This window comes from Copadichromis virginalis, linkage group LG20 (assembly GCF_057382275.1).
Source record: "Copadichromis virginalis isolate Kocher_CV1m ecotype Utaka linkage group LG20, C_Virginalis_male_GT1.1, whole genome shotgun sequence".
Taxonomy (NCBI): Eukaryota; Metazoa; Chordata; class Actinopteri; order Cichliformes; family Cichlidae; genus Copadichromis; species Copadichromis virginalis.
Window position 1 is genome coordinate 16,751,094 of NC_140637.1, and position 11,851 is coordinate 16,762,944.

Consider the following 11,851-nt stretch of genomic DNA (forward strand, 5'->3'; position numbering starts at 1 on the left):
AAACAAAACCAAGCACGGCTTGTGTAGAACTGAAAGCCTCTTCTCTTTAAAAACTACATGTCAACAGTTTGCAAAGCTGCACCTAAACAGCCCAGTCACTGGGTGGTTTGTTCAGAGGGCTTTTTGAACAGTATCCTTTGGGCAGACAAGATCAAAATGGACATGTCTGGCCATAATACAGAGCACCATGTTTGGTGGAGACCTATCACAGTATATCCTGTCATGGAACAGGACAAGCTGCTTGCTCTCAAGCCCACCAGCAAATCTGTTTTAGGATGTCTGAAAAAGAAATCATCAAGTTCTTTTAATGACTATGTCAAAGTTCAGATCTCAACCTGATTGAAATGCTGTGGCAGGAACTTAAGAGCCCTGTGTATAAACAAATCCCTGTAAACCTCAATGAACTGAAGCAACGTTGTGAAGAAGAGTGGGTCAGAAGTCCTCCACAACAATGTGAGAGAATTATAAATCATGTGGTATTATTATTATACCTACACACACAGTATTGCTCCTTTTTTCACACCCTAGAGTTCAGTCAACAGCTTCTGCTGCTTCTCTTTGGCTCTGTGCTGTAGGTTTCCGTCCTCATTCTCTTTGTCAGGCTCTTGTGGTGCTTCACTATGAAACTCTGCATATGGAATTAATTCATATTGTGAGCAGATATAGGTTATTAAGAGTGATGAAAACGGACAATAGCTATGTGCTGCTTGAAATATCCTGTAGAACAATAGTAGGGGAAATTGTTATTTGATCCTGTTACAATCAGTAAGCCAGTGAATTACAGATTCTCCAACTCATTATGTGGCTACACAGTCTTGCAGTGCTGCTAGATCCTCCTACTGAAGAAGGCACAGATATGGCCTGTCAAGTTTGCCAATGAACACCTAAATGATTTACAGAAATCGTGGGAGGAAATACTGTGCTCAAACACAAATCAAACTCTCTGGGATCAACTCGATCTGCTGTGTTTGGAGAAAGAGAAATGGTGTTTATGACCCAAAGAACACCACCCCCACAGCCGAGCATGGACGTGTAATCGTTATGCTTTTTGGCTGTTTTCTTCTAAGGGTAGCGAACAACATCAGCTCTCACACTTAGGCCCAATGGATGGTGCCATGTAACATAAAATCTTGGCTGAGACCCTCTTTCTCTCTGCCAGAACACTGAAGGTGGGGCATGGATGTGTCTTTCCAGGATGATAATGACCCAAAACATACCACCAAGGTAACAAAGAAGTGGCTAAAGAAGAAGAAATTCTAAAACCTTTTGAAAATCAGTGGATAGGACTGAAGCTTTGCCATTTAGCAAATGGCAGCCAAGAAACATAAAGGATTTAGAGAGTTTCTGTGAAGAATAGTGGGTCAAAATCCCCCCTGTGATGTGTGAAAACCAGGTGACCGACTACTAGAAGTATCTTTCCGCCGTGCTTGCCAATGCAGGTTTCCCCATCAAGTAGGGTTTTGCTTGGGGATCAAATACTTATTTCACTTTTAGTTCATAAATTTTTTTGTAATGCATTTTTTCTTGATTTTTGGTTGATATTCTGTCTCTCTCCATTAACCCTCTCAGGCTCAAATTGAACTTTTTGTTGCTAATGCACAACCAAGTCCTGCAGTGGTACTTCTGAGTAAAAAAAACCTCATAAAATATGTATGTGGGGTAATCAGGTTGTTAGTTTTTAACTGTTGCAAATCTGCAACGCCTGCCTTGAGAGGGTTAAAATGAAACTACTGAAACTACTGCATTTCTGGGACTGTTCATTTCTTTGTGAGCAAACCAGAACAAATTCAGCAGGGGATCAAATAATTAATTCCCCACTGTACTTGTGAATCAACTTCACAAAAGCAAATCTACATTAAATCCCTATTTTCTAAAAGAAATGCCTGAATAATATGGTAGGGATTTATTTTAATTCAACACACAAAACTGTCATAAAGATAATGAATACATTTAGATGTGTAAAGGGGATTTGTTAATCCCAGTTCACAGGGCAACACAAGCTTGTTTACAAAATTCCATAGTCAAGTACAGAATAGATAACTGCAATATATGCAAAACATTTGTAAATGTTTAATACATGGGCCTCACACTGGTTCTTTACATACTAAGTGACAAATGGACCTGCATATATTTAGGTGCAAAGACACGCATTGATACAGCTGGCAGCACACCACAACAATAAGAAGATAAGGGAGAGTGCAAACTTGTTGATGCCAATTAGCATCACAATATTTATTTAATACTGTTGCTTGTTGTTAGATCTCCTTTGGCTGTATTTTAATGTTTCGAATCAAAACGGATGTGTTTGCCATCAGGCTTTCTGTGATCATTACCTCTTTCCTGCAGGACTGAAAATGTAATGATACAAACATGTCCTGCATAAAAAAAATCCTTTGTAGTCTGGAATAATTTTGGTGGATGGATGAGGGGATAAGATTTGCTTAGTTTTTAGCATTATACGTTAGTCTAAATTCAGGGAAGAGACGATGAGGGTTAATGGGATATAAAGAAAAAAGAATTTGCTACTATGTACTTGAAACACTGAAAGTTGTCGATATTTGTGCAGGAATTCAAATATTCTCGCTTCATGGACCTCTAGTCATGTTGAAATTAGGATGCAATGGAAGATATACTTGCACAGTCTGAAATGCTCAGTGCCCACAGATAAAGTAAATTTTAAGCTGTTTATATTATCTTGTTTCCATGTAGTAAATGTAGTCCTTTGTGGGGAAAAAAAGAGAAAAATAATGGACTGTGGTGTGTGTGGATCATTGGTGTTGGTAAAAAGTGTGATTTATCGCAAAGTATAGGCCACTTCAGACTGTTCAGCACACTAAGAGCAGAAGTTCAGTTGTTATTAACATTTGTAGAGCCATGTATTGCAGAGGCTTAGCTGTAGAGAACGAGCTCTTGACACAACTAGTTACAAAGGCTGGACAATGTCTTGAGGCAAGCTACGCACACAAAGCATGCATTACATAAAATCCCCAGTGTGTCTTAAAACAAAGCATTTGGAAGAACGAATACATTTTGTTTAGCGCACATTGTAACAAGAGCAGCTGGAGACTTCATAGCTCCACCAAGAATAAAAACTTCCTCCACGTTATGCGTAAAACGAATCACTGAAGGATATGTGGCTGCAAAATGTTTTGTGATATTTTCTTGATAACATCAAGACAGTGTCTCCCATTTTTTTCTTAACTCAATTCGATATGTATTTATGAAGATATGATCCAAAGTGCTGCGATAAAGAATCCTTCCAAAAAGTCCTGGATCTTGAGCATTTCCAAAAGTTAATAACTTCTCATTTGGGCCTTGCCCCCCTCTGGTAAAATGCAAATCCATTTATAACATTTTGAGTAATCATGCAATCAAACAAACTGAATCAATCACATAACCTCCTTTGGCGAGGTAACTGAGATCATGAACGCATGGACTAACAGACTCTACTGATATTTACAACATAGGTGTTACAATACTGTTTCACAAAGTACCACAACTATTAAACCACACGTAAAATGATTTCACAGTAGTTATTTTTTAACAGGTGCAAATAACAGAAAACCTAAACATTGTCATAATTAATTTATCATGCACCCACAGCCAGTAACAATGGACCGATAAAACACGCACAATCACTGAAACGCTTCATTTCTTCAGGAAAATTCATGAAGAAATGCTGAGAGCTTCATCATCTGTCATGTTGGACCTGTGGGTGATGTGATAACTGACTTCTTCTTGCTCTGTGACCGGTTCATTGCACTCATGGGTCGAATTCTTCATCACACTGTAATACATCGGCACATTGTACTCGGCCTCCCTGTGGCCCCAGTGGCACTTGCAGAGCTTTTTAAAAGCAACACGAAACTTCTGCGACATGAGGTTATAAATGATGGGGTTGATGGCACTATTGGTGTAGATGCACATCCGGCAGAAGAGCAGGAACCAGGTGTTGTGGTACGGCGGGTCAATGAAGGAGTTGACCACTACTAGCGTTCGGTAAGGCATCCAGAGCAGAGCGAACAGGATGACCACAACAGCCAGCATCTTTGTTATCTATTGAGACAGCAGAGGAAGGAAATAAGGAATAACAATGAGGAAGAATACAATTATGTGAATTATCTCAGCAGACATACTGCATGCCGTGACTCAGAGTTTACTGTCAAGTGAGTGTTGTAGAGGATGCCCAATATGAATCCATGACGCACATAAATAGCTCTAAGGCTGTACATAAGGACAGGATAGTTTGCAAACATGCTTGCAGTGAGAATAAAAGACCCTGTCAACCACAGTGAGAAAGTCTGCTATCACAGAGAGCCAAATGATAAATAATACGTTGATATGAAGATCATAGCACTCAGTTTAAGTCCTTGAAGACATTCATAGTGCTTACTTTTGCTAGTTAGCCCTGAAGACATTTGTTAATTAGTCTCATCAGTGAAAGCTGACGGGAATTGTTGGTACCTTTTGGCTATGAACAAATAAGGGGGCAGGGATAGCTCAGTAGGTAAAGTGGTCGCCCCATGATCGGAAGGTCGGCGGTTCGAATCCACTTAACGGCTACCCTGAGGTACCCCTGAGCAAGGTACCGTCCCTACACACTGCTCCCCGGGCGCCTGCTTAGTGGGCTGCCCACTGCTTCACTGAGTGAATGGGTCAAATGCAGAGAAAAACAAGTAATTTCCCCATGGGGATCAATAAAGTATCCATTATTATTAATTTGGACAAATGAAAATTTTGATCAATTGTTTCCTTAGGCTAGATGAAAACATAATTGAAGAACAAAACAATTACAGCCCACCTTGAGGGGGATGTGAGTGGCCAATCCAAATGTCATGGCAAACACTCTAATAGTTTTCTATTAGTTCACTCAAAACTACAAAGGTCAGGTTAGCGGGGATGGCAGAGACTGGTTTCCTCCTCTGGGAATACTCAGCGTGTTTATGAACTATCTTGTCAGGCTGTTGAGTTATTTAGCTGTGGTATAGTCAAACCCATCCACAAAGCCACTTTGAACCCAAACAAGCACCCTATTAGGACTGAACCTAAATCTGTTTATGGATTTTTATTCAGAACCACTCAGAAAAAACCCTTTTATTACTTTTATTTCCTTTTTGCTCTAAGCTTCTTGTCTTTATAACCTTAGCAGTACCTGTTTTCTTGCAGAGACTGCACCCTTGTTGGCCTTGTTGGTGGTACTGGAGTGCCCCTGGTGAACTGACCCGCCTCCGGCTCGGTCGTTAAGATGCGAAGGCAGAGGGCTCATGAACAAAATTCTGGCAATGAGCCCATACAGCACAGTGGCCACAATGAGAGGGATCACGTAAAACAGAGTGAAATCTAGGAAATAAATTGGCATGTAGAGGCTTCTGGAGACACGGTAGCCACAGGTGACGACCACCCCGTTGGTATAGACGGTCTCATCTGTGTCCACTAAAAAGAACCACATCGTGCAGTAGAGCGAGGTAAAAATCCACACTCCAGCTATGATTCTCTTGGCTCGGGAAACAGTGCATATGAACTGTGCCTTTATGGAGTGACAAATAGCAATGTATCGTTCAATAGTGAACGCTGTGATGGAGCAGGATGACACGTTGATGCCCAGGTACTGAAGATAAGTTATACACAAGCATCCCGTGTAGCCATATATCCAGAAGGCTACAACATCAGAGATATTAGGCAGGCCTGCAGCCAGGAGCACAATGAGGTCTGCGACAGCCAAGCTGACAAGGTAACAGTTAGTCGGGGTCACCATGTGTTTAGTGCGCAGAACAACCAGCACCACCATGATATTCCCAGCAATCCCAACTCCACAAATGAGCATGGTCAAAAATATCGTTATGACTTGTTCTTCAAGAGGGTTCAGAGGCATTTCTGTCAGATTTAGAACCCGACTGACATCCTGAAAGGTGGTTGTGTTGTTCTCCATCTTGCTCAAGTCCAGCTGCCAAAATTCAGTTAATCTTCAGGGGCAAAATGGGAATCCTCAAGGCAAAAATGTGGAGAAACAAAATTATTAGACAGCAGTTTTGCTTGCAGGGTGTTCAATATTACAATTCTTTTCGTAAAAGCCTTTAATTCTTGTCTAGATTTTAAAAAAGTGTAATACTCCCTCTCCCAGCTACAGTTTAAAACCAGTGTACGGATGCGCCTTGATTAAAAGGGGCATATCATAAGAATAATTTAAAATTAGTAAATAAATAAGCAAGAAGTCAAATTGAAACAACAGAGACCGCCTGAAGGTTTTCTGGTGTGACAGCCTAAATGCAACAAAATATAATAATACATTATAAGATGAACAAACATGAGCATTGACAAATTGCTTTTGTTAAACAATGACCCACACAATAACCTTAGCCAATTAAGTTCAAGCTAGTTTGGGTTAAATGAGGCATTTTGTTAAGGTTACACTTTTTAAATAAGAATACTGTGTGAAATGTTTAGTCTAGCGCTTTGTTGATCCATTCACTCACTTTAATCTCCTCCCTATATGGACTCCTGTTGCAATTATTCTGGCACAAGGCTTGAAAACATCACTTTGTCACACTTCATGAAATAACTGTAGCAAGCTCTGTAAATGATAATAGATTTTAAGAAATAGTCCTAACAGCCATCAATGCACACATTAATAGCAGCAACTTGATTTAAAAAGGTGCTACAATTATGCTTCTAAAAAGCTAAACTCCCATCTTCATAAATGCTAATGTTGTCTTCATTCAGTTCATTATTAAACACTGGTTTTATTCAATGCTTGGATGTGATAAAAAAAAAATGTAACCCTCAAAATTGAAATGATTGTTCTCCTCTGCATTAAAAGCCATCATGCAGACTAAATCTATAATTTCCAGCAATGTAACCATTTAAAATCATCTCACAAGGTAATGCTGCAATATACATTTAGGGTGATCAAAAATGTGAGACTTTCCCAGTTCTCCTACAAATGCCAGACTCTTCGGGAAGGAACAAAAATGCACGTTCGGATTTGATTTAGTTCAGGGAAATAAAATAATGAGATGATAAAGGGAAAAAATTGGCAGCTTACCATCATTTGTGAAAGGCAGTACCCAGGTGCAGTATCCCAGGAAATATAAGTGACTGTTAATCCTCTTTCAGAGTTGCTCCAGTCGCCCACATCTGTCTCACTCGCTCTCTCCCTCTCTCTCCTTTCCCAATATACTCCTCCCTCCATCTCACACCATTATATCCAAACCCACCTCCTACAGTCACCACGTACAAATCAATTTTATCTTACCATCCAAGCCCTGAACATCATGTCAGCTTCTGTGGCTATAACCCTGTAATTACTGAAAGAACAGCGCAGGCACCATGCAATTCAACACACCATCCACTGGAATGATTGAACATGCAATTAAAATAGCACTAATTGCTGTATTAAGTACAGCCTTTGTGGACACCAGATGTAATTTAGTTAACTCTTCTCCTTGTATAATTTACATTAAATTCTCCAGTTTTCTAAAGTGTGTAGAATTAGAATAATTCTTCTCCCCAGAGGGACAAACAGACACAGACATCCTAAGATTAAGAGTCTTGCTATTCCCATGATGCACATTTGGGAACGCTTTTACAGCTTCTGGCATTATACATGTGAGGGTAGAGCTGATACTGTTAAATAGTTGCGCTCCCCATAGCAGAAAAAATGATAACACTGGTCATCCACAAAATCAGAAGTGATTGAAAACAGATTAAAAAGCTTTTTGACCCTCTGTCTTTGGACAAGGCTGTCACTGAGAATACTAATGCACGCAGATTCTTGGATTTTCAGTCTGCAGACTGCGTGTAATGAATATGTAACAGTGTCAAAGAAGAAAAAAACTTACAGAACAGGTAATTTTCTGATTGAACTGCTTCATGTTATGAAAGCTTAATGAGGATTATAGTTAGTGTGTTTAGAAGGCCACATTATTTGTCAAGTCAAAGGTATCAGTCAGAGTTTATGAAAAATATACATAAAAAGGATGATAAAGTGATTTCTTTTATTTTGTTTTATTTATTATACGGTAACACAGGAGCAATAACTCATAATATCAGACAAAACATGAATAATTTATTATTATCATCTCTACACTGCTGAGACAATTGTGAAGTGGCCAAAAGTCAGGAGTAAAAATAGACAATGAAGAAGTCTATTAATATTCTGGGATGAGGTCTTAAAATAAACCCTCACAGCCTCATGGGAATTTTAAGCAGGAGCATACTGATATGCAAAAGAGAAAGGAAATAGGGGCACTGTGATTAAAATAAGCTGACGAATCATTGAACATGTGGATGAAACAGATTCATTTAATCTATTAAAGGTATTCGGGTCAGTATAGTGTTCCAAAAACTGTAAGATCCGACCTGTTACTGTTCATTTCCTGACAGGAACTACCACCTCTTATTAGTCTTTGTCCCCAGCTGTCCAAAGCACCATGGTGGCATCTAGTGGGGCTGGATGGTAAAACAACAACAAAACAAAAAAAGGCTAACTTGCAGAGAAATAAAAGAAATAAAAGAGAACACGGAAAACATTGCTCTGTGATGATATCATGGGGGGGAAAAGTTACCAGGCGAGTCTCTGTCCAAAACAAGATGCAGATTCAGCAGAAGTGTTGGTGCATCGCTTTGAACCACAGGGTTTGAAGAGGCGTATGTTGAGTGTTGACTCGCTTACAGAGGAAAGGTGTTATAACTGTGACTCATACACAGGATGCACTGTATTCAGTTTACATTTTGCAAAACAGAAACAACGAAGACCACCGAATGAAACAAGAAACATTGTGAGCCCTGTGAGCCAAAAGGTCAGGATTGAGACAGCTCTGTTATTTCTACTCTTGTATGAAGTCGTTGAACAGCCTTAATACGACACAAATACACAGCTCTGTGGGCATGAACCTTTTGTTTGCAAAAAGCCTCAAATAAAAAAAAAACAACTAAAGTTGGCTTTGATGGGTGTGAGTAGGGATAGAGAATAAAGAGAGGGGCTGCACCAAAGCCCAGTATAAGATAACTTTTTGAACTGTGAATCAAGCAAAGCTGTTCTATTAGAGTTCGGAATTAAAAGGCTAACAGGACAGATCATACCAATATACAAAATTACACATCCACACGACTTTGGTTACATCACAAAGTGAAAGTACCACTAGATAAGTTGATCCAAATGGGCTAAACATGCAACCCATTGCCATAGCAGTCTATTCATTAGCTGTTACATGTCATTCAAACTTGCACATGAACAGAAATGTGCCCTTTTCTGTGTTTTTTATTTTGCTTCACATGCATTTTCCTCATCAAGTAAGCTATTCTCTTCTCCTCCTGCTTTCTGAAGAAGGATGCAGAGATTTTTCTGCGTAACCGCCTTGCGTAAACCTCGAGGAAAACCAGAAAGTAGCTCATCAGCCAGAGACATCCCAGCAGGAGTGTGACTCCCAGGTTTGGAGCTGAAGTTGTCACATCACAGAGAGATGGCCCAGGGCTGAAATTCCACTTGTAATCCCTGTGGAAGTTTACCAGCTCCCGTTTGATGCAGGATTGTGGGATAATACAAAACGCAGGGGGGAACCACTGAACCTAAAAGGAAAAACAAATTTATAAAAGACTCCAAAAAGCCAAAAAGAAAATAAAAAGATTAAATTGAGCGAGTGCTGTCTTACCTTATAATTGACACTTATAACAGCAGATGTAGGTGGAAAATCCAGCAACCATGGCACAATCATCTGAACTATGTAGTACACAACATGATCCAAAACTACTATTAGGGTTATTGCAATGAAATATAAAGTTACCACAATCAGTGATACGAAACAAGAGGAACATTCCTGACTTATTACTTTACAGTTTTCAAGATTGATTTTATTTTTAGCTGGCCTTTCATTAACTGGCATTTTTTGCAAGAGCTCTTTGGAGATGTACCCATTATCAAAATGAACTGATGTCAGATAAGATTTCAAGTAGCGTGCAGACTCAGCGATCAGCAGTGCAACAAAGACGGCAGCAAGAATCCGGTTTGACAGCAGTTTGTATTCTCTGAGGAGGTTCCTGGCATGTGAGAAGTTGACCTCTATCTTCCCAATTATCTTAGTAAACATGCTTTTGACATCTGACACATCAATATGTGTGTAATGATCCAAAGTCCTTAAGTTGGTAACAATGCTCAAGTCCTCCCACTTTACTTTGATGGCTTCTTCAACAAGGTCTGTCTTGGCTTTGTTCAAAGGTTCAGATGAGTTTAATAAAGTCTTTGCAAAACCCTCAGCAGTGCATTTCAGGATGCGTGCAACTGCTCCCACATTTACTGTGATATTAGGGATGACATTCAGCACCAAAATCATGACAGAGGCCGTGATGAGGAGTTTCCGTCCTTGTTTGGTGCAGACTGTAGGAAGAATCATTGTTAGCACACAGCGCAGGGGATGACACAGGAAGGAGACCAGAAACATGCTCACGCTGTAGATACTGACAGTTTGAACCGACGCTTCGTAATCATATCTCAGACTCTTTGACAGCCAGTGGTGAAGCAAGCCACCAGTAACACAGGCAAGTGTGAAACAGAGAGACAGCAGAGTGAGGATGTCCCTGCCTGCAGGAGAAGGTGCCGAGTAAACTTCCCAGAGGTATGTCAGCAGAGACGTTAAGGCCTGTCTGCAAGATCCTGCTCTCTTTCTGAGGAGAAAACAATACAACACTTTATATTTAGAATATTTAAAGATTCAACAGAGAAGTGGCTCTAAGCATTTCTTATTAACACTAAACAGTACAGAAGTATTTGTCCCTTTCTATTTTTTTTTTTTTTTTTTGCATATTTGTCTCATGTTTCAGATCGTCTAACAAATCTGAATATTGGATAAAAACAACACAAACAAATACAAAATACAAGTTTAAATGATAATTTCATTTATTAAAGGAAAAAAGGCTATTCAAACCTGGCTCTATGTAAAAAAAAGTAATTTCCCCCTAAATCACAAATTAACTCTTTTGGAAAGCTTAATTCCTCCCACCAGCCCTGAATTGTTAGTCCAGTTGAATCAAGAAATCACTAAAGTAGAACTTGTCTGACAAAGGAAAGTAGGCTAAAACATCTAAAAAAGCAACACGTTATGCTCAATCTATAGAAACTCAAGATCAGAGGAGAAACAACAACATCTATAAGGCTAAAGTATTGAAACATATGCTAAACTAAAACATTATTTTTTTCTTCCCTCTGCACGTTACAAAAAACCATGCAACTATTTTCTCCCTATCGTGTTATTTTACAAATAATGCATTTTCAATGCCTGGGTTTGTAAAAGACACAGTGGAAAACAAAAGTTTTTTAATAATAATAATAATAATAATAATAATAATAATAATAATAATAAAATATAAATAATTTAAATAACAAAAAAATAGATCAACTCCTACCTGACAAGCAAAACAAAATTTTCTGTGATCATCTTCATCCTCTCTAAGAAATTAGGAGCCTGAGAAAATAAACAGGAAGTGTTGGTGGACTGTAAAGGCTAAAAAGGGGAACTTTGCGCAACAGTCACTGTCATGTTGGTTGCCTACAAGTTCCACGTGGGAAAATAAAAAAGATAGTCCCTCTGCATCTAAACCACACATGACACAAAATCATATGGAGAGCATGACACACTCATAAGCCCTATGTGGCAGGTCACACTAACCAAAGTGCGCTTTCAGAATGATTTGATGATGGTGACACTGACAATACAAGTAACAGAGCACTTTGCTTATAACTCCTCTTCTAAACTGAAAATAGTTTAGATGACATAACACTTTTGTGTGTCATCTTTCCTCTGGTTTGTCATTGTTACGTTCCCCACTGAAATTTACTTTCTGTCTTGTGTCAACTGAG

The 11,851-nt window shown here is 39.2% G+C and overlaps 2 protein-coding genes across 2 annotated transcripts; both read right to left on the reverse strand.

Moving 5' to 3' along the window:
* Positions 1-1,911: 1,911 nt before the first annotated feature.
* LOC146684521 (thyrotropin-releasing hormone receptor) lies at positions 1,912-5,975 on the reverse strand. The gene is made up of 2 exons (XM_085443804.1): positions 5,153-5,975; positions 1,912-4,056 (listed from the first exon to the last, which is right to left on the reverse strand). The coding sequence occupies exons 1-2, from the start codon at positions 5,927-5,929 to the stop codon at positions 3,667-3,669; spliced, it is 1,167 nt and encodes a 388-aa protein (XP_085299930.1). The 5' UTR covers positions 5,930-5,975; the 3' UTR covers positions 1,912-3,666.
* Positions 5,976-8,928: 2,953 nt separating this feature from the next.
* Positions 8,929-11,429, reverse strand: ocstamp (osteoclast stimulatory transmembrane protein). Its single transcript, XM_085443802.1, has 3 exons — positions 11,398-11,429; positions 9,651-10,659; positions 8,929-9,567 (listed from the first exon to the last, which is right to left on the reverse strand). Exons 1-3 carry the CDS (start codon positions 11,427-11,429, stop codon positions 9,217-9,219), a joined length of 1,392 nt encoding a protein of 463 aa, XP_085299928.1. The 3' UTR covers positions 8,929-9,216.
* Positions 11,430-11,851: the final 422 nt, after the last annotated feature.

Excerpts from the sequence above, each read along its gene's own strand:
- LOC146684521 (XM_085443804.1), bottom strand. The coding sequence starts at position 5,929 with ATGGAGAACAACACAACCACCTTTCAGGATGTCAGTCGGGTTCTAAAT. Across the intron at positions 4,057-5,152 it reads CAGTCTCTGCAAGAAAACAG|ATAACAAAGATGCTGGCTGT; the intron begins GTACTGCTAAGG and ends CTGTCTCAATAG.
- ocstamp (XM_085443802.1), bottom strand. The coding sequence starts at position 11,429 with ATGATCACAGAAAATTTTGTTTTGCTTGTCAG. Across the intron at positions 10,660-11,397 it reads AATTTTGTTTTGCTTGTCAG|AAAGAGAGCAGGATCTTGCA; the intron begins GTAGGAGTTGAT and ends TTTTCTCCTCAG. Across the intron at positions 9,568-9,650 it reads TTATAAGTGTCAATTATAAG|GTTCAGTGGTTCCCCCCTGC; the intron begins GTAAGACAGCAC and ends TTTTCCTTTTAG.